Raw genomic sequence first — 22,320 nt, 5'->3', positions numbered from 1 at the left:
CCATGAAGCCTCCGTTTATTAGCGAGCACCAGGACGAGTAGCCGTTTGAAACCGAAATCAGCTCACCCAGGATCGGCCTCTTGTAACTTAGTGTCTGCCTGAAGCTTCATACCGGTAGTGATGGCAGCAGCATCTCCTGTTGTGTAAGGAGACTCACAGACTCCCCTGCACAGAGCTCTCGTCTCTGAATTTTGATGAGGATTTCAAGCAGACTTTAAAGGGACATTTCAGCATTTTTCAAGTTGAGTCATATGAGCTACGTAGTACACAGTGGCGGTTGTATTACCTTCCAGTGATTTCAGTGAGGATTGCTCCTTAAAGAAGGACTCACCAGGCAGCTAGGCTATATACTGTCACAGATCGGTACAGTTTCTGTGAGGATTTTAGCAAGTTTTTGGTAAAAAATTGGCCTCAAAACAATGGTAGCTCAAACGGACACACAATCAAAAATGATTATCTTATTTTATACTGAGGAAACCTCTGTTTTTTTTGTTGCTCTTTAGCAATACAAGACCATGTAACCAGTAGCCAAAGCCTGTATTGCAAAATAGCAGCAAAAACACAGAGGCTTTCTGGGTAAAAAGAAATAAAGTGCTTCAAAAGTTTCAATTGTGCGTAGGCTTGAGCCAACATTGTTTTGTGGCACTTTTTTGTTTTGTTACCAAAAACTTGCCTAATTCTGTGGAGAAAATGTACCCATCTGTTACACCATGTAGCCTAGCTTCCTGGCCAGTACAACCAGCGAGTCCTTCAGAAAGGAGCAATATTCACTGAAATCACTGAAGGCTAACGCCACTACTAGTGCTGTAACTTGTACAGCCCAACTTCAAAAAATACTGAAATATCCCTTTAACTCATGCTAATTGTTGAAATGAGAAAACATGCAATTCTGGCTAAAATGAAAGCACAGCAGGGGCAGTGTGGTGTGCATGTACTGCACGCTTTGATCAGTGGAAGACCTGAATGCAGCTGTGTGTTGATGCAGAAGGGGAATCTATTGAAGGAGAAAGTCATTAAAGTGTTCAATAAAATTATATTACAGTATTAGTCTTGTTTATTTAATAGCCATACCTCATATGTTCCACACTTTTAAAATAAACTGTCTGCATTATAGTGCGTTGTAAAGGATTGTATTGCTTTCATTGTGACGGGATTGGTCTCATGCTCAGGCACGAAAAACAGGCAAGAACAATGGAGGAAGCCATGGTGGAATCCAAAGAGAATCATCCTGCATTAGCACCGCAGCCTCCTCTGTAGCCTTTTAATTCTTAAAGCTGGAACGAATGTAGAGCTGAATATTGGATGCTGCAATGCAGAACCGAGGCTCTGTCTAATGGCTGGATGCCTGAGCCCGCGCTGAGCTCTGAAGATTTAACCAAAAGAAATGTGCTCTGGGAGCAGAAAACATCTGGACTCAAATATTGTCCTAACAAGGTTTATAATTGTTCCAATATAAGGAAAGTCAGATTAAACCTTTTCATTCCCTGCAGGCACACAGGAAGTGATAACGCTGGAGGATAAATCCAAATACGCACCTGCATGAAGCGACAGAGATACATTACTGATTAAAACTGTTGGGAGAGTGCTGCAATTACCAAAATCAATACACAGAGATAAGAAATGTGGAGCAGTCATGGGGCATATTCAATCAGATAACACACATCAGTGAATTGGGACAGAGTATTGTTGACTATTGAACTCATTTAATGCTTAAAACAAATACAAGTTACTTCACTGGGTCATCACAATTGAACAAGAGATTTTTTTTCATATTTGTAACACCCTCAGAAATATACATTCACATGGCTGCATACAGACAATTTCTCTCTTTTGATTTTCTCTCAATAACATTAAATCGACAAACTGTATGCATCACCCCCTGTATGACAGTGAAGCCGCTAGATTAAAAACAGACTGGAGGAGCATTTTAAGGTGGGACTTTAGAAGTAAGCTATGCATCCACTTCTTCTATCATCATGGGGTCTCTAGGTTTGCAGTCAAAATAGGAATATTTTACATGAACAGGGTCCCTATGCAGTTGCCCCTAAATAAATCCCGACTATAATCTCAACCCTATGTACAGTATTTACAGTGGAATGTCGAACATACTGAATACAAAAAGTAGATTAGGATGGAATGAAGTTACAGTCAGTATTACAAAATACAAACTCATAACACCCCGACAACATGAAGACAATGTTTATATCTACCAGTTTACAGAATGTCCACTCAAATCTGTGTTTCTCTCTCTGACATGTCTGAGAAGCGAGCGTGGCAGTGGTTGATGCAGAACTAAGTGAAATAAAACCTTAATCTTGTGCTTTAAAAAGGGGGCGTAGTTGATCGTTGCTTCGGGACAAAGTTGCAATATTTTTTAAGTAGAATCTCTTTTACTCGATTTCAATTGTTGTGCTTAGAAAAGTCAGCGATGTGCGACTAAGTTGCAAGACTTCGATCTCTTTAAGACTTCAGACTCTCCAGTATCGGCTGGATTACAAAAAAAGTGCTGTATCACCATTTAGCCAGCATCAAACTTTAATATGGTAATGAATGCAGCTTTTGGGAGATCAATTGATTCAGAGATCAAATACCAGACTCTTTGTTAGTTTTGTGCTGGAGCTTGGATGGAGCAACATCCTCATTAGACTAACTAAAATAATCAGCCAGTAAAAATCATTGGTCTGATTTAAAAGGAGCCCTGCATACTAAGACGTGTTGGATTAACAACAGACTCTTTTTTATGCAAGTTGTACAAAGAAACATCAGATTTCTGCATTTTAGAGAGAAACAGATTCACATGAAGGCTGACATTTTTGTGCAGTGTGCATTGCTCTCCCTCCTGTAAAATGTCATCTTTAAAGCCTTTCTTTAACCCAAACACAGCTTTAGTAGAGAGCACAATAAGAATGCCTCCAGTGCCAGGTATCCCAGTGGCTAATGGGGATATGTAGTGATGGGCAGATGATAATGAAATCTAATAAACCACCTAGTTTGTGTCGAAGCTTGCATCAAATGACAACTGTTACATGACTGATGACGTTCAAAGCTTCAAATGTCAGAGTTTCACAAGGTGAAGCACAATGTGCAGTGTTGGTATATTTTGATCTGAACAATAATAAATTAGCAGACGGATTGGCCAGATGCCATGTCTGTCATAGGGCAAATCTATCTTGATAAGCTCCAATGGTTCTGACCAATCAGCATCCTTTGAGGAGAAGGAGCTGGTGGCTATGGGTGAGGTTTTGCTGTTCTGTGAGTGGATAGCAATGGCTGCTGCCAGTGTTGCAGTGGGCTCAGAAATAGCTTTAGTATAGTGGCAGTTTTATCAAAAATGGACCACATTTCTTTATTAAATCAAGAGCAAAGAACAGCTCTGAAAGCTTTTCATGACAAAAAAGATGTTTTCGCTTTTCTACCAGCCTGCTTTGGTATGAGTCTGTGATTGCTGGGGGGGGTGAGGCTGACTTTAATTAGTCCCCAACCACATTTCTTAATTAAAACAAGAGCAAAGAGCCAGACTGAAAGCTTCTTTTTGCAGACAAGATGTTTCTTCCACTAGGGGTGGTCATGTATTTTAGCCATTAAAAAAAATTATGCTCTGCCATTCTAATACTGTGGCAGGGCTCGCCTGTATAGCTGAGGTTAGCACTGGAGCTGCACGTCTACTACTTTATTTTGTCTTGTCCCTCTAATTGGCCCCGAACTGAGTATGACAGAACGCTTATCCAATCACCTTCCAAGAATTTTATGAAAGGTCCTGTCCTTCCCAAACACTTTTTATGGGAGCTTTCCCAGAAGAATATAAAATATATCCATGCAATGGATATATACAATAGTAAGTCTGGAAGCCTTCATGTGAATCTGACTTTGTCTAATAATCGCACCAAAAAGCACATTATTGTTCATTTAATAACAAATGTGCCAATGTATGGTGCTGTTCATGTTCTGAGTGAGCATTATTATACCCTTATAGTGCACTCATTGTCCAACAATGCTTTGTAAAAAAACATGAACAGATGATGGTCACTGTCCCCAGTATTTTTTTACCATCATGCACTGTGGTTGAAAGCTTCAACAAACAGAAACTGCTCTCATATGTAGATGGATAAGAAGAGAGACCAAGGTGAATACTTATATTTTTGGGCATTTTTGCAACATCTATAAGCAGTGTAGCTGAAGTAGCAGGATCATTTTACTATAAAAGCTCTGTTAACTTTTCATTTATTCAGTATTTGTTTTCAGTGACTTTTGCCTTCATTCATAATCCCCAGCATTACTGCTGCAGGTTCTAAATGTGCAACAGCAATGACATGAATGTCAGAGGATGTACTAATGACCAAAATTGTTTTTATTGTGCCAATAAGTGTTTAATACTGTATAGTCCACCGCAGAATGTTCACTGGGGAGTAAGTGTGCAGTTTTGGACACCTTAAGACATTCTGCAGTGGCTATGACATTTGATAGCAATGTGGGAGCATGAGAGAGCATGGCACAGCAGGAGCTCGACATATGCACATGCACATGAGATCTGTGCTCCCTTGCTGGGTCTCCCAATCCCGCTCTCACCTCAGTAACACTTCTGTTACTACCTATGAAGCTGGCAAGGAAGGGGGATCGCTTTCACTTGCATTACGCCTCCACAATGTTCACAGCGAAGGCAAAACGTCACAGCCTTGAGACGGCACTGTGGATCAGCCTTATTTTAAAAATTTCTCTTTGCACAACAAGACATATCAAACACACTGATGTGAATCCAGTAAGGTCAACATGTCTTCATATGCAGGGTCTCCCTGAAAGAGGTTTGCAGTCCAGGTCATACATCAGTATTCTCTTTTATTCTGTGGCATGAATCACTGAAATTGTGGAGCAGCGACTGTTCAGACTACCTCAGGTCTCCTGACTTTGATAGGCACTGAATGTAAGAACAAAAAGGTAAAAACATGCTTTCACACGTTTGCCTCCATCATGCTGTGACGCAAAACTGAGGAGCTACATCAAAGCAGTTCATCGGCAGGTGAAAAATAAACTAACAGCTATAAAAGTGTAATCTGCTTTTGCAATTTGAAAGTAGCAGCCCCGCTACCATCGATTAGATTCCTCCTGCTGACACGCCGTGGTGCAAATCTCACTTAACGTCCCCAAACTGTTGTGGATGAAAGACCAAAATAAAGAAGTAAAAAATTAGACTAAAATGAACAGAAAATTCAACTAAATTACAATGAAATCAAAAAGACTTGAATTAAAAAAAAAGTTATTTCACTCTTTGTGATGTAAATCCGTGTTGAAAAAGTGATATAAATTGAGGCTCGTGATTAACATGCTCATCTAAAAACATACAGTAGACAAGCATGAGCTGTAAAACATTCACATCTCCAGCTGGCAGGGAGATCTGCTCTCAAAGAGATGCTATTTTTTCATCTTTATTTATATATATTTATATATTTATATACTTTTTTGTGTGTTAACTGCAATATTGTTGCTGGGTACTTAGAGCCCATAAACTCACACCTCTTTCATTACTGACAACACTGACAAAGTGTTGTCTTTTGAGCTGCAAATGAGGACAAAGACACGTGAATTGATACAGAAAAAATAGCACATCCACTCCAACACAAAAACATGCATAAAATAAGGCTTGGTATAGTATTTATACTGTTCAGAGCCTGCTGTTTATATCCACAGATTTATGCCTTTGCTTATCCCACTCAAGTTGTTTTTGTTCGAAGCAAATGCAGTTTTCTGATTGTGTAATGGACCTCAAAGATGAGGACAGAAACAAGTAATTTGCTATGCTAGCATCCACTGGCACGTGTTAGCAGTGATTTATAAAGCCAGAAATACATAATGCCTTCAGACAGGGTCATTGTTTCCCCATTGGGTGTTTTCTATGCCCACATAGAGAGAAGGACAACCATTCATTCCTTTAAATCCCCAAACAGACACTTAAAATTCATTTAGAAAAAAATATGTAACAAAAACATGATGAAAGCAGCAGGTGACGTATCGTACTCAGCATGGCCACCGTCATAATTCCCTTTACATGTTCAATATGTTCTCCGTAGACGTAAAATCAGAGCATCAATCCACAATTTCCTCCTGTCCGAGTCCTTTGCATCAGGACGACTCCTCATAGAAAATGCTGTCAGAGTAAGCAGGGCGGCTTAAGCCAATCTCCAGCACAGGGTCACACAATTATGAGGAGAGACAGAGTCATTATTGGGAAAATTCCCCTGACACTTTTCTCTGACAGAAGGGTGGGAACAAAACATCATTATGAAAACTCAACACAAGAAACAGACATTTCATTATAGTGGTCAGATCGAGAGCTCGTGCACACAGGTGAACAGACCTGTTCAAGTCAAGTGACAATCATGACATTTCAGAGCGTTATTGAAGGTTTCTGTGGACGACGAGATCAGGATGCACCACTGAAAAGGTGAATCTGTTTGTGATATGATTGCAGCCCTTCTCTCCCCTTTGTTCGCTGATGTAAATAAATGTGATTAAAAAATTAAAAAGACACTTGTGTTACAGCCATGTCCAGATGGCTCAGTTGACTCACTCTAAGCATATAAACACAGGGGGGTTAAGAAAATGTAAGCATTTCTTTGGAAAACAGCATTAAATATCTGGTTTTAATGCAGTAAATATAGAAAAATGTTAATTTTATGGACGATAACCCCAGTGGAAAATAACACAGGTTCTGTGTGGAGCTTTTTTTTTTTTCTCTTTCTCTGAAACATTTGACCACAAAATTACAAACACATAAAACTCCATCGGTATTTATGTCAGACATTAAACTTTCAATTGTCAGGTCACTTAAAAATCATACAAAAAGACATTATAAAAATAACAAAACGGCAATGGTAAAGAAAACAAACCAAATTGCACAGCCAGTGTAGGACTTTCACAAATGTGCTCAGCAACATCCCAACCTGCAATCTCTTTTTACACATTTAATACATTTAGAACATGAAAAAATACACAAAAAAAGAATATTACACCAGTATTAATCAACCAATCACCTTGCTGGACTCACTGGAATCCGTTTACATACCTTAGTTTGTTTTTCTGCCCATTCACCTGATGAACTGAAATCAAAGCTGTCCTGTTGACACGGTGAGGCTGCTAGCACTTTAAGTAGACGCTTGATTTTCTATTGAGATTAGTTGAATGGGGTCTAATGTGGGGGGGAGTCAGGGGGGAGGGGGTACTTGGTTGACCAAAAGAGGAGTGGGGCCGTGAAGGGTGCAGTGTGACTGATGGGAGGGCGGGGATATGATGGAGGTGAGGGGTGCAGTGGAATGCAGGTGAGGGACAAAAGGGTTGTTTGGTTTGCTTGGTGCATGCCCCTACACATACCACTCTTTCTTAGAAATGACAGAGCCGTCGGTTTGAGAGATCATATCATCGGCTATCTCAGGTTCAGGGTCATACTGAAAGGCCAGAGTCCGCTCGTCATAATCTCGGCTCTCGCCTTCGTCCACGGTGAAATAGGGCCTCTTCAGGTCCTCTTGCTCGCCATCAAAATCACGCTCGCCTGCCTCAAAACCTCCAGGGCCGCCGATCTGGGCGGGTTTCTTCTCGTCATCCGAGTCGTCAGGGTACTGCAGGTTCTTGGGGATTGGAGGGTGAGCAGGCAGCCCGCCCGCCTTACTGTACCCGTTCCCAAACACGTGTTTCTTGGTGCTGTAGTCTCCTTTGAAGGTGCGCTGGCGGCGGCGCAGGAATACGAAGAGCAGTATGGCGGCCACGCCCAACAGGGCGACGCCCCCCACTGCGCCCCCGATGGCGGCACCTGCATTGTGCTGCTCCTGCGGGATCTCATTGCCCTCAGATGACGGGTTGTTAGGGAATTCTGGGTAGGAAAAGACAGATGGAAGGGAGTGTGTCAGTGCTCTGGTGGGAGGAGGTGCGTTTGTGCAGGTGCAATTTTCTTTTTTTTTTTTAAAGACAGATGAAGTAAGGGAGACAAGGACGGAAAAGCAAAGGGGAAAGGAAGGACCCCCGCCCCACGACAGAACCCCCCAACCCCAAAGAGTCCTCACGGACAGTGTGGCAAGGCTCAGTCAGTAACAGACATGCAGTTTGACACGACAAACACAGCCAGTTAAGACACATCAGAGAGAGAAAGACTGAAGAGATTAAAGAGAGTGAAGCTTTGTCGGCATGCATTAACCATCAGCTCTCTCAGTTTGAAGGAAAATTAAACTATTTAATAAACCATCAGTGGAAGAATTAATTCATGTGGCCTTTTAGTTAATACATTCAACTCCTTGGGTTTCACATTAGTCAAAGCAAACATATTGAATGATATAGTGCAGTACAGTCCAGCATGAAATAGTACACCATGACATATAACCACCTTCATCATCAGTGTGGTGGTAATGAAATGAAAGCACACTGCCAGAGATGATTATCAGCAGCCAAGCATTCACAGCCACGATGCATCAGGAGAGCTTTTCTATTCAGGCAGCAGAGCAGACAGCAAAAATAGAATTTGTTTCCAGAGGAAAGTGTATATTATTCAGAGAAGACAGCAGAGGAGAAGGAGAAAATTATCAAATGAGATGAGCTCTAATCTAAAACAGAGTGACAATGACTAATAGCCTGCAAGAGACAAACAATAACCAAGATGCAACAGTCTGAAGTCTGGGATTTCTCCTCACAAATACAAAAAAAAATATGTCGCTTTATCAAATACAGAACTGCCAGGAGCGTATCTGAAGCTAAACTGAGCCATCACATTCATCCCACCATTTTGGAGAGCACCCAGTCTCTTTACAGGAGCATACACAATACTCTATAGTAAAACTAAACCTCGTATGTCCTTTACATAAACATCTATAACAGCTACAACCTAAAAACGTGCAGAGCTTCTACCAGCGCAGAGACTTTATCTGAAACGTGATCAAAGCCTGGAGGCGCTCAGGTTGTGCTTGTCTAAACCTGCACAGCAGAGGCACATTTAACTTCAATAACAAAAGCTGAATCCTCTACAGAAAAAAATAACAAAGAGTTACAGCATCTACTAAACAAATGGTGTGGGAGAGGACAGTAGTGAGAAGGTGGAGAGGAAGAAAGGAAGGAGCTTCCTGTTCACACAGGTCAAACCACAGACTCCTACATCATGTTCTATATGTTACAAAAAGACTGTTGAAAAGGATTTACTGCCTTTATGCTATTCATGCTGTATGTTCACCTGATTTAGTTCCACCTTTTAATGATTTAGAAACACCTACAAAGAACAGGTCTGAGTGATGTTTATCAAGGCAACACATAAGGGGGAATAAAGGGGAGAGCATTCTGGGGCCCAGCCAAATGGGGGCCCAGGGAAGTCAGGGAAACCATGGTCCATATTAAAGTTAATCTTTGTTAACCATATTTTACATTTAAGCTGAATAAAGCAACAAAAATGGATTTTACTTATTTATGCTATAGTACAATATAGCATTTCAAAAATATAAACCTATTATTGTGGAACAGAATTAGCTTTAACTGGTAATGTTAACAATGTAGATGAGCATACTGACTAAACCATTAGGAAAGTAATGATAGCCTTCATAGCTAAGCCATGATGTGCACGAACATTAGGATACCAGAAAATAAAGTAGAAGGAAGTAAAATGAAATTAAGGGAAAATAATTTTAAAAATGCAGAATAAAGGCGAAAACTGGCAAAAATTGGTTAAAAAGAGCAGACATTTGCAGAAAATAGTGGTGAAAAGTGGTCAAAGGGTGGCACAAATGAGTAACAAGTGTCAAAATTGGCTGAAAGAAACAAAAAATGGCTAAAGCAGCAAATATGGGTAAAGATAGGAAAAAAGTAGCAAAAATGGGAAGCAAAATCGATAAAAAGCGGATAAAGAGTGGTTAAAATTGTTGAAAGTGACAAAAGTTGGCTGAAATAAGAAGTCAAACAGTGGTAAAAGAGTGGAAAAATTGATCAAAAATGCCAAAAATGGCTAGAAGAGGAAAAAAAATTGCAAAAAGTGGCAAAAATGGTTGTTAAAAGTGGTGAAAAGCAGTCAAAAAGGTTCAAAAATTGGTCTAAATTGGCATAAGAAATTGGCATAAGTAAATAGCCAAGAGTGGCAAAAATGGGTAATAATTGTCAAAAGCTGGTTAAAAGACTCAAAAAAGGAATAAAGCAGATATTTTGGGTTAAGCTAGCAAAAGAAATAGTGAAAGTGGGAGGTAAAAATGGTGAAAAATGGTTAAAAGTGGCGAAAATGGTTTAATGTAAAAAAAAAAAAACAATAGGGACACAATATGCCCAAATATGATTAAAAGGGGTTCAAAAGTGGCACAAATAAAATCATTTGAACATCAGAACACAACAGCTTGACTCACTATTCAACTCAAAAATGAGGTAACTGTTAGCCAGGATGCTAGCACCAATGCTACTAAACCAAACAAATGCACTGATATCAATAAATCACAACTGGGGAGGGCCCATTCACCGGCCAGATGTTTATCAGAACCCCACTCAAATAAAGCATCCAGTGCTTATGATAAGAAGTCAGAATAATTTGACATTTGTTTATATAGTAACAGCTGTTTGATTTCTTGTACATCTACACACAACATACTGCAACATTTTTAAGATAAGTTTTAATAATAAATAATGTATGCAAACATCATCAGTGGGGATGTGTTGGTATTGGCGGCTGCTGTAACAAACAGAAATTGGTTCGCATCACAATCGCCCTGAGCAGGAAACGTATTTAATTTAGTAAACATCATGTTGAAGGGGGAATTGTCTGACTTAGATTAGAAATGGATTTAACTGATCATAATTGAGCTTCATTTTAGCACAAATTTCTGTAAAGCAATCCTAAAAGTTCCTTAGAGATATTAAACACTCATTGCTGATTTGCTATTAACTCTAATAGAATTAAATCTCTGCAAAAAGCAGCAAATCTTAGAATATCTGCAGTCTTTATTAGGGATGTAATGACACACTTATAGTTCAAATACTATGGGGTTCGCTAAATGATTTTAGCGTTTTATGCCTTTTATAAGGCTGGATGCTGAAGTTAAAGCAAGGTTAAGTGGTACATTAACCCAGAGACAAAAAAATAGAAAATGGGTTGCATATTAGAGACAGTAACAAAATCCTGTATATTTACTATAGAAAGGAAGCAAAACAAAACATGGTCTTAGATTTCTAAAAAGTAGGATCATAAACCCCCATCATTATCCTCTAATTCAATCAAATTGACAGATAAATGTAAACATGACCTAAAACAAGTACACTGAGTGGAAGTCACTGACCACTAAGGGATAATGTGGCCATACCCACATGCACACCCAAACCCAAACATTCAACATAAAAATGTAGGAAGTCTGCAGAGGGTGCTGACCTTTCTGAGGCACACAATCGACTGCACTGAGAAACACCAATCTCCTCTCTATAAAGCCTCCCAGCACAGCTGATTACCATCAGCCATCAGCTGGGAGAAACCCTCACAGGTGCACTGGATTTTCCTGATGAGCAGGCTGAACTGTGACCTAGTTTTGTTGGGAAATCTATCCATAACAGGAGGCAACATGGCAGAGAGGGGGCCAACGACAAAGGCTGAGCAGTTTGGAAATATTTCACACCTGTTACACCATCAACTTCCCAGACTAGTTGCAACTTCTGTAAAGCTACTGTTTTGTGATGTGGCGGTTTAGCAATGGCTTTAAACAAACAAAGAAGGCAGGTAGACAGAAATGAAAGGAAATGGAAAGAGCCTTCAACTGTCAGTTGTACTGAATAGGCAGAGGAAATTTCCAATAATAGTTTAAAAGTGGTAAAACACTTGGTACTGAAGTACTTTTTGTCATCATATAAACACTTTCTAAAGGCGCTCTGGTTGGCCTCTATAAGAACAATCATTTTCAGAGTTAATGGATGTAATATCTTTGAGCTTCACTGTAGATATGTGGAGCTATGATGTTAACTCACAGTGCAATGCTAAGGGATAAATGCTAAACACTTAGATTACACACCAGGGAAGGCTTTATCAGTTTACTTCAGTGCATGACATTTTGAGAGACAGTGGTATCAAAAGCTATGAACAACACAGAGAGTACAGTTTCAGCTGATCTGGACAAACAGTGCAGCTCAAGGAGGGTTCACTGCGACAGCAGAGGGCGAGGGATGATATAACAAGTGGGTAAAAGACTGTGTTAACAATTTTGGTTTATATGCATTTACAAAGTAGGAAAAAGGTGATGCTGCCTTACATATGAAAAGGGGTTACAGCTTTTGAGTTCAATTTTGGTGGGTCAGTACTGGTATATCTCTTTAAAGGTTCTTTGTCAAAAATCTTTACATCTCGTGTTAAACTGTTTCTTATAAAAGATAAAAGACCCCAACAAACAGTTACAGAGTCTGATGTTAGAAAAGTGTATAAACAGTTTCATGAAAGTTTTAAACATGTGGGGTGCTAAGGATTCATCACAGGTTCTGATGTACCACCCAGGGCTGGAGAGGGGGGAGGAGGGTTGCTAGAGTTGAGCCTGAAACATATAAATACACAGGACCTTGCCTTATGGCAACCCTCCTACCCACCCATACGCTACCCCAGGTTGTGCTTACTCCCCATATTCACCCCTTACTTTACCCTAAAAGCGTGGACTTTATTTTTTGGACAGATAATATCCTCATGCCCCTAATGTGCAAGGACATCCAGAGCATGAGCAGGGTTTTATCAGTCCTCTTTTCCACCTGATGGTGCCCTCAGAATGAAGCTTGGAAAATGCCAGCAGTCAAGGTCAAGCTCAATGGCATTTCATTAGTGTTGGCCTTTTCACCCCTGGTGATACGCCCAGAGACCGCTGGTGGTTTTTGGGTCTTTTGGACATCAACAGCATGACTCTGAGCTTGTACCCGCCCTAGGCTGTACTGACTTACCATATCCGCCCCTTACTCTGCCCTAAATGTGCGTACTTTGTTATTTTTTCCACAGATTATTCTTCCACGCCCATGAAGATATGCAAGGACATCCAAAGCACAATTGGGTTTGTGTCAATCCTCTATCCTACCTGACGGCCATTACAGGCCTTACTTCAGCCTCAGCTTTTGGCCCAAACATGCCTAAAGGTTCTGCACAGTACTGTATATATGTCTGCCAAATTGATCTAAACTATCAATATTTGTACCAATTTTTAATTTTATTGGAAGGTGTGATAACATCACAAATTGTTCTCAAGCAAAATCAAAGGACATAGTTTAAAGATTAATTTCAAAATAGCTGTTATGATGTTCAAGTTAAACCACTCCATGTATCAAGGAGAGACTTTAGTGGAAGTGTCACATTTCTGCCAAACTCCAGTAAAAAAGGATGTTATGGTCAAAGTAAAGAAGCTTCTGAAGTCTTCCCCCTCCCTTTAATTACAAAGGCTCCCTATCAGTCCAAAAGGACAGACCTCCCTAACACATCAGCCTCCTCAGCCGCTCCTCCGCCGCACCCTTTCTCCCCGAGCTGACAGAAAAGCTCTCCAATTTCTAAAGCAGCGCCGGGCACAGTCTCAAATATCAGCTCAGGTTTTAATCTGACCACCTAATGGGATTATTCAGACACAGGCCTTCATTACACACATGAATGAGAGAGCAGAGCCAGGTCACCCCTGCTCAGGAACACATCCTCCCACCAAGTCCAAAGAGGGTGAAAATCCAGAGGATTGAAGGAGAAAGGGAGAGAAAAGGGAGAAGGTTCTCCTGTAATCCTCTCCTCTACCTTTCACTGCCTCCGTCTGCTGCAACCTGAACCTGCTCTCATCAATCTCCTTATTATCTCAGCCGAGGAGGGATGTTTATGCTGCCCTCTGTTTGTTTGGTAGGGATAGGGATCGTCAACTCTTATTCATATTTACATGACTCACTCATATCATAGTCCTTATTAATACTTTTGCTGGTGCTTTTCTATAACATTAGAAGTTGTTTGACTATATATCTGAAATGAAACTGTATTTGTTCAAGATTCAAAACCTGTATCATCTTCTTGTCAATGGCATATCTTGAGAACCTTTAGTTCACATTCCCCTACCTAGAGAATTTCTTAATTTTTGTAATCATAAAGAGACATGTCTTTTTATGGAGGCTGTCATGACTTGTTTATTGCGCCATAGAAATGCTGGATCTTACATTAAAGACTGCTACATAATGCAGTGGTAACTGCAACTGGAAGCTGTCCTTCTGTTGCTGTATCTTATTCAAACTTTATGCTGCTTTCTTGTGATTAGACTACGATTATTCTCAGCCAAATTCTCAGCCAAAAGAGCGAAACATCTTCTCCATCAAGAGAATCTTTCAGTGTGGTACCTTGCTCTTATTTTACAAAAGAAATGTGGCACAATTCTGACAAAACCTCTGCTTTTCTACAGCTCTATTCAAGCTTATAGCCTCTGCAGCCATTGTATACACCTGCTTACAGTACAAACAAACCCCAACCTTAACTATCGCAAACTCATGCTGAAACAGCTTGGCAGAAGAGCAAAAACGCCTGTTCTATCACAAGAAGCTTTCAGTGCAGTTCTTTGCTCTTGATTTTATAAATAAATGTGGTTCAGATCTGATAAAACTACAGCTATAATTTAGCTACATCCTAGCTAATTGCTACCAGCTTCCAGTAAAACTAAACCCCACCTGTAGCTACCACCTCCTCGTTCTCCTCAAGTTGATTGGCTACTAATACTCATTCATAACAGTGTTAAATTTGGCAGCTATTTTTTATTTTAACCTTTTTTTTTTAGTCTTTAAATGAAATGCATTTTAGTTTTAGTCACATTTTAGTCATTTCTATCCTTTTCAGTTTTAGTCTATTTTTCGCTGACGAAAACAAACCATTTCAGTCTAGTTTTAGTCCAAAAAAAGTCCTCACATTTTAATCTTTACTTTCGGTCCAAGCGTTTATTTTCTTGCCTAAATCTGGAACAAAGTCATGGTAGTGTGGTCTATGCACTCTGCCAAACCTGGGGTCCCTGCTACAGTTGAGAGGCAGAATAGATACAGCTGCACTGTTTTTGACAGATTTACCCACAGTGGAGAAATATCCTGGATTTGAGTGTCAGATGAAAACTACATTACACTTTAGTCTAGTTTCAGTCATGTTGACGAAAACTAAACTCAGTTTTTGTCGGTTTTAGTCATCACAGATTTATTTTTGTTAGTGTAGTTTGTTGTCATGAAAACAAGGCTGTCGACGGACATCTTCAGTCCGGGTTTTAGTCGACGATATTAACACTGCTACATTATTTGCCAATGGCCAGTGTTTGTTAACAGGGCTGATACTGATGCTAAACTGATTCATCAGTGCATCCCTCGTAAGCAGCAGAACTACTGTCATTGGTTAAACTCTGCAGGCAGAAGAATGGCCAGTCAAAGTATGTTTCACAAAAAGCAAATGTATTTACCAATAATAGCCTTGGGTATAAATTCAGACCTTTCTAGTAGTTTCTCTTACAGATGTGTATATATTAGAAGACTTGAATTTGCCTTGGTGTTGGCCTGCTCTCTTTGAGTTTACTTTTAATTAGGTTGAGGTTTCCACAGCTTAACATTTACCTCTTAGAGAGGTGAAAACACAAGGCAAAACCATTAAAACTGCAGATAGAGACTGTAAAGATCCTGCAGCAAGCCTTCAAAGGTGCTCTCAGTCACCTCCAGTTCTATAAAGGATCGAGTGACACCACCTCTGATACCCGTTTCTGAAGAATTTAAATGTCAACTCCAAAGAGTGAAGAATGTGTAATAGTCCATATAAACTACAGACATGAAAGCTGCTGTAAATTTCAGGCATTTTTGTGGTAAAATTCTGCTGCACTAAAAACAAGAAAGATGAGTTTCTAACAGAGTTGTTAAGATGTTTTAATACAGAGGGAAAAGAAGTAAGGAGTGGTGCTGTTCCTCTGTAATGGAGGTGTTTATAAGGCAGGGGGAGCAGCTTTGAAACATCAAGAAAGGCTGCGATCAGATCACTTTAGTGCGGCTGAGGAATAAACTGCTTTTATTTTGCAAAGAGGTGTTTTGGCAAAGAGGTCTGCTTGTTCTCACTGTGTTATCCTGCTCTGTATTCAGAGCTCAGCAAGGTCACATCTCAACCCCTCCTTCTGCTCAGCCCACTGGCCTTGTGCATATAGAAAGATAACAAAAACAGCTAAATATTTCTCAGTTTCTGCAGCTTCGTTTGGCTGTGTACTCTGTGGATGTGAAAAACTAAGAGTATAGAGGCTGTGGTGCAGTCTAATCATATTACAGGAACACTAACAATAAATAGACTTGGATTGGTTGGGGTTCGTAGTGGTGTTTGACAGCACGGAGGAGGGAGGAGGCGTTGCACAGGCACGCCATCGCTTTTAGCAACACCTGCCAACGAAAAGATAAAAAAGACCTCAAAGCAGTAAAACAGCAGCAATGTTTCTGTTCCAGGCAACAAAAGGAAGCTGTGTGTACCAACACCACTCTGGGAATATGCAGATAGTAAGCTAACCTTGAGTTGCAATGACAAAAACGAACGATTGAGATTAATAGGTGCCAAGATGTTCCATGAAAGGCTATAATTCAACGCAGAGACATGACAAATTCATACAGGTGAAGAAAAACATGAAATACAGCGGCTATTTAACCGCTGCATTTCATGTTGCATTAATCATACTTTTTGAACACTCCGATCTGACTCGATGGAGTGGATGATTTACAACCGCCAAACATTTAAGTGACAAAATCCGTTCCTTTCACAAATCGATGAGTGTTTCCCTCTGAGTCATTTGAAAGTCTTTAAGGGAAACAAATGGGAAACAAATGCAGCACACTTGAAGAAAAAAGACAGAGAAGTGGTTGTGGAAATGACTCTTCAAGAGGGTGAACCAAGAAGAGAGATTAGAGGATCAACCTGGCCTGTCTAGCATGAAGTCAAAGTTTCTTGTGTTCTGAAATGTGCTCCTCTTTAACCTGATCCTCATGGTCTAGCCTGATTAGCACTGGGTTATGTTCAGAGCAACGGCTTTGAAGTGTCACAACCCCCTGTTTATTGAAACTTTAGAAATCATAACACCACGTCTGTAAAGACCAAAGCTGTGCAGTTACACTAACACAGGCCTACTGGTTGTATCATCTTAATGCCCCCATCCTAATTTTTTCTCCAGTTTCACTCATTTAGTTTCAGCAGATATTCCCCACAGTAGGGGACAATGAGGGCACAGCATCTAGCATCTTAATTGCTCGATCATAATGGCCTTAAAAGTATTCATAACACAGCTGGTTTCACAAAAACTACAGATTATAAAACTGGTGAGTCTAAAAGTATCGTCCCTAGTCTGTAACCTGTAGTGCATCTTCATTTATTGAACCAATGCATCAGTTTGACTTTGATTTAGCCAAATATGAAAGTTATTTCTGCATACTTTTCTTTGCAGAAGGCTATCAGACCTAATTAGAGTCCTTCATTATAGTTATACTGGTTATATAAACTGTATGTAACCAATATTGTCACATAAATTAAGAATTGCACAGTGTGAAGTTTTCACTTCAGAAAATCAACTAATTCGATTAATTAACATAGGTGCATACTATTAAGCCCCTAACCCATCATTGCAGTCTGTTTAATTGAGTTGGTTTGCCTATATTGACCACACCTAGGCTAAATCATTGTTATATCAGTCTTTATAAAGCTATATATAATCAGCTTCCATACTTGTGTGATTTTATTCATGTAAAAAGTACTGGAAGCTACATTCTTCGCTCTGTGACCTTTGCTATCTGTTCCCAAAGTTGCTCAAAAACAACCCTTACTTTACATTCAAAGGTAGATTGAAGGCATTAGAGGAAGATGCATCAGGTTGCAGATATATTTTGATCTATGACTTTCTCATGTGACTCAGATTTGTTTTTTTTCTGTGATTGTAACTGCTCTGTTTTTTAAGTCTTTGTTAAATGTGCCTGCCTATCTTTGCCAGGACACCCTTGTAAATATCTTAACTGTACCACAAACCAAAACTGCGTCCCACCAAAAACCGCAGACGTTGGCTGCATGGTTTGAGTCTTGGAGTGCTGTATGAAGAAAAATAGATAACACCACACACCAGAGACTTTAGCAGAGGAGAAACCGGCACATGGTGTGTTGCTACAAGCTTCCAGCTCCACTTCCCGTCTACACATAAACGTTGTAAACAGAGTTTCTAAAACTCTTCCCCCTTGAAGAATACTTCCAAAGGTGCCTTTCCAATGACCTAAACTTCATCTTTAATAAAAAGCCCAAGTATACACATAACCTCTGTTAACAAGAATACCTGCCTGTGAGTGGACACAGTAAGCCTTAGGCTTTGTCGAACCTGTTTACTTAAAGAAAGAATGAGTATGTCGAGCTTACGCCCTGGTGCCCCTCTGGTTCTTATTTATGGGTAAAGAAATCAAAATACATTCAGAACAGATTTTTTTTATTTTGATTTTAGCTGCAGTTGAAAACAACCTGCTGTGGAAAATCTTTGAAGATATGGAGGGTTAGGAATGTCTGAGGCACAGGGGGCTTTAAACAGAGAGTAACTGTATCAGACTGTCTGCAGGTAGTGTTTGTGAGTATGCTCGATCATGTCTGAGCATGAAAAAAAGGAGGAGACAGACAGGTACAAACATTCCTGAGGCTTGGTACAATCACCTGGTGAGGTGTTATGACAGAGGTTGGGAAAATGAGAGAGGATTTCAAAGAGTGGTGCAGGGAGTGGTGTTTTTAATCTGACTAAATGAGGAACAAGCTGCAGACAACAGAGGATGAAAGGAAAATGAAAGGCTACTCCGAGAGGTGGAGGAGTGGCAACAAGGAAGAGAAAAAAGAAGATGGAGTGAGAGGCTTTGGGAGGGTGGAGAGTGACAAAGGCAAATAAAAGATGGCATAATGAGGGAGAGAGAGCGGGGACAATCGGTGAAGATGCATTAATTTGGTGATTTCCAACGATCCTCATTACTCCCCTGTCGGAATTTGCCAGTGGTTGTGAAGTCATGGAAATGTAATGCTGCCACAACGAATAAAAGCTCATCACTGACAGGATTTTAACATGCTGCCCGGGGAGCCGCAGCCGAGGCAAAGCTCTTTTTCACCCTATCACTCTCCCTCTCTTCCAATATCTACCATTTTTTCCGTTTGTCAACACATTTTCTTTTGCTATCAGACATTTTAGAGAAGCAGAAACTCGCTTCAAATGTATGTAGACGCCTCTTTAACCATTAAAACCTGCAGACTACTAATTCAAATTCAATCCCCTGTTATAAAGCAAACAGATAAGAGGCACGGGATGTGCAGCAGGAGATAACACTGTGAAATACTGGCATCAAAACCCCGGTGACATCATCTGTGGCATGTCGGGAACATGCAACGACTCGCAGGGTTGTCTTGTCAGAGAAACAGACTGATTCTTGTTTTCATCTCTCTGGAGCAGAAACAGCACGTAATCTCTGACAGGGTTTTTTTGGCCTCTGCTGATGACCAAGGATTCATAATATCAACAGTCTGAATTACATTATGGACAGAATAAAGTCAGAGTAGGCATGAACAGGGCTTCAGATTCTACATCAATGTTGTGGCTGAAAGTTCTGAAAAATATTTTGGCACAAGAAGAAATTTCTTCTGCATCTTTGTAGATATGAATTGATCATTTGGAGCAGTGATTCTCAACTGGTCTTGCCTCAGTACCCACGACCATCACATTTAAGGCTGGGGATATACACTTGCTGTTAACTGTGTGTATGCATCACGGCTGCCACGTGCCCACATTTGACTGTGCACAAATAACTGCTACATGGTTGGAAAGGTGGCATTCACATGACAGGCAGTGTAGAGGTAGAGGTGTGACAACCAAAACAGCTGCAGGGACATCAGTGGCAGAAAAGACAAACTAAAGTTTGGATCCCGGAAGAGCCCCCATGAATACATTTTTGCTGGTTTGAGCTCCTATCAAAATAGTAGATGGCAGCTGAAATCAGCAGAATTCGCAGCAGGAAGCACAAAAGTAAAACAGGAAGCAGCCAAGGTCAAGCTTAACGGCATCTTTTTTGTATGGGTCTTTCACCCCTGGTAATACGCCAAGGACTGCTGGCGGTTTTCAGGCCCTTTGGACATTTACAGCACTACCAGGGGCTTGTGGCAACCCTTCCACCCACTTGAAGGGTACCCTAGCCTGTGCTTACTAGCCACATCCACACCTTACTCCACCCTTAAGGTGTACACTTTGTTATTTTTTTCAACAAATTATTTTCCCATGCCTCTGGTAATATGCAAAGACATCCAGAACACAACTATGGTTGTGTCAATCCTCCCTCTTGCCCGATGGTGCCCTCAGGCGTCTCACACACGGCACATCTACGACTTACTTCAGCTTCAATTTTTGGCCCAAACATGCACTGTACTGCATATGATAAAGTAGTATGAGTCAGCCTTTAAACCTTTAAGGATAATAAAATAAGTGTTTCAGTTCAACAAGTGACTGTGTAAACTGGTGACTTTCAGCCAAGTGCATCTACAGTTGTATTAGATTAGTTCTTCATGAAATAGGTACCTAAAGAGTATACATTGACTTAATGGAAGACCAAACAAAGTGACGTTTGTTAGGTCTACTGTTTTCATGAGTTTCTGTTATGATGACAGCTATGAATGTACTCGGCTGAAAGTTACCAGTTGACACAGTCACTAATTAAACCAAAACACTACTATGGACTGCCGCTATGTCCATTGCTGTTTCTCAAAGTCCAGCATCCTTCCTCCTTAGGAAAGATCTGTCTGAGTCAGGTCCTACAACATAGAACAAAGTGCTTTACACACAAAGTGTATAAAAAAAAGATGTCCTTACCCCAGCTATCTCCCCTACCCTGCCCCACTTCAATCCCCTCCCCCCTATCCTGTAATTCATACACAACATTGGAAAATATGCCATAAATAAAGGATTCCATAAGAACAAGATCAGTACAGAACACAGGACATAATACCGCCAATAGCTTTGTTCAGGCTGATATTCTATCCTATCCTCATACAATTATATTATATATGATAGTATTCATTATGCAATACAGTATATATAATCATAGAGCATAATGCTTCCATGACCCTGCAACAGTCCTCTGACGGCATTCGATTCACAGTATTCCTCAAAAGCTTCCATTCCAGGATCTTTCTGACTATGAGAAATGGTTCTTGTGTGGAGGATATTGTTGAAGAAACCCATTGTGGGTGATGTGTTCTGACCACAAGCCATCAGTCTAAGCTGATCTGAAGTTTGGATTGATCATTGATGTTTCTATAAAATGAGTTCTGACCACAGAAGTAATGTTATACTAACCTGCTCAAGAGACACCATGTTTTTAGTTTACATACAACACATCAGGCAGTTGTATACGGCCTGAGCTCTCTAGTGTGCCTTCTAAAGGTTTCCTCTAGTAACACATGCCACATACAGGCAACTATATTTATAATTATATTTCCATGAAGGCTCATGGCACAGCTGAGACACAAAGAAATGCACACATTACCATGGGAAAGCAGCTTTGTTATCCCAAGATAATTTGACAAATAAGTCAAGATTCTGAGAAAACAACCAAAATCTACTTGTTCTCACAGCAAAATGGAGTTGAAAAATACGTATGCAAGTCTACTCAGAGCTTCCAGACATTTAAGACTTTTTTCTAGTTTTATTTTGCAGTCACCCACTGAAAACCAACTTTATGGTCCCAACCAGCCAGTCGAGAACCACTGATTCAAAGCGATGCTGTTTGTAATAACCATTCTTAATGCACCTTTAATGAGCAATGAATATTTACACGGGTATCCAAACAGAAATGCTTTTTCTCAAGCATGTTTGCTCATAAGGAACCATTATTAATGTATCTCCTGGTTAGCCTGCATGTGGCTGTGCTGTTAAGAGGAAGCACTGTAAGATGAGTTAGTAGGTCAACCGACTCACACGAAAACAAATCTGCATGTTTTTGCGTGTTACGCAAGGAGAGGACGGATCGGTTTGTTTACCAGTCCATCCAACATCAGATTTCCTCTGACATTTTTTTTTCTCTACAGTTGTTTTTAGATTCCTTGTTGTTATTTTGGAGCCGTTTTTGTGTAATGAGTGAATCACTGCTCAGCATCAGCAGCGGCAGCAGCTCTGGAGCCAGTGGTCAGACCCTGGGACAGCGTCTGACCTACTTCATCAGGCTCTCAGGGAGGCGTGACAGATCCAACACCACACGGGTGGACAGTGAGGACGAGCAGGAGGAGGAGGAGGAGCAGAGCCAGGCTGAAGGGGGCTCAGCCAATCCCCCCGTTCCATCTGTCTGCCACATCCCTCTTCCCTG

At 40.5% G+C, this 22,320-nt stretch overlaps 1 protein-coding gene across 1 annotated transcript in view; it reads right to left on the bottom strand.

Annotated features, from left to right (window-relative positions):
• Positions 1-6,766: 6,766 nt before the first annotated feature.
• The window catches only part of nectin1b (nectin cell adhesion molecule 1b), a 139,988-nt gene continuing 124,434 nt past the window's right edge, over positions 6,767-22,320 (bottom strand). The window contains exon 6 of the mRNA XM_041801728.1: positions 6,767-7,858. Within this exon, the coding sequence (XP_041657662.1) occupies positions 7,353-7,858 (506 nt within the window). The 3' untranslated portion in view covers positions 6,767-7,352. The remainder of the gene's footprint in view (positions 7,859-22,320) is intronic.

The sequence above is a fragment of the Cheilinus undulatus genome, linkage group 2, assembly GCF_018320785.1.
Source record: "Cheilinus undulatus linkage group 2, ASM1832078v1, whole genome shotgun sequence".
Classification (NCBI taxonomy): Eukaryota; Metazoa; Chordata; class Actinopteri; order Labriformes; family Labridae; genus Cheilinus; species Cheilinus undulatus.
The sequence above is the reverse complement of the archived record's forward strand: the minus strand, read 5'-3'. Positions and strand labels throughout refer to the sequence as shown.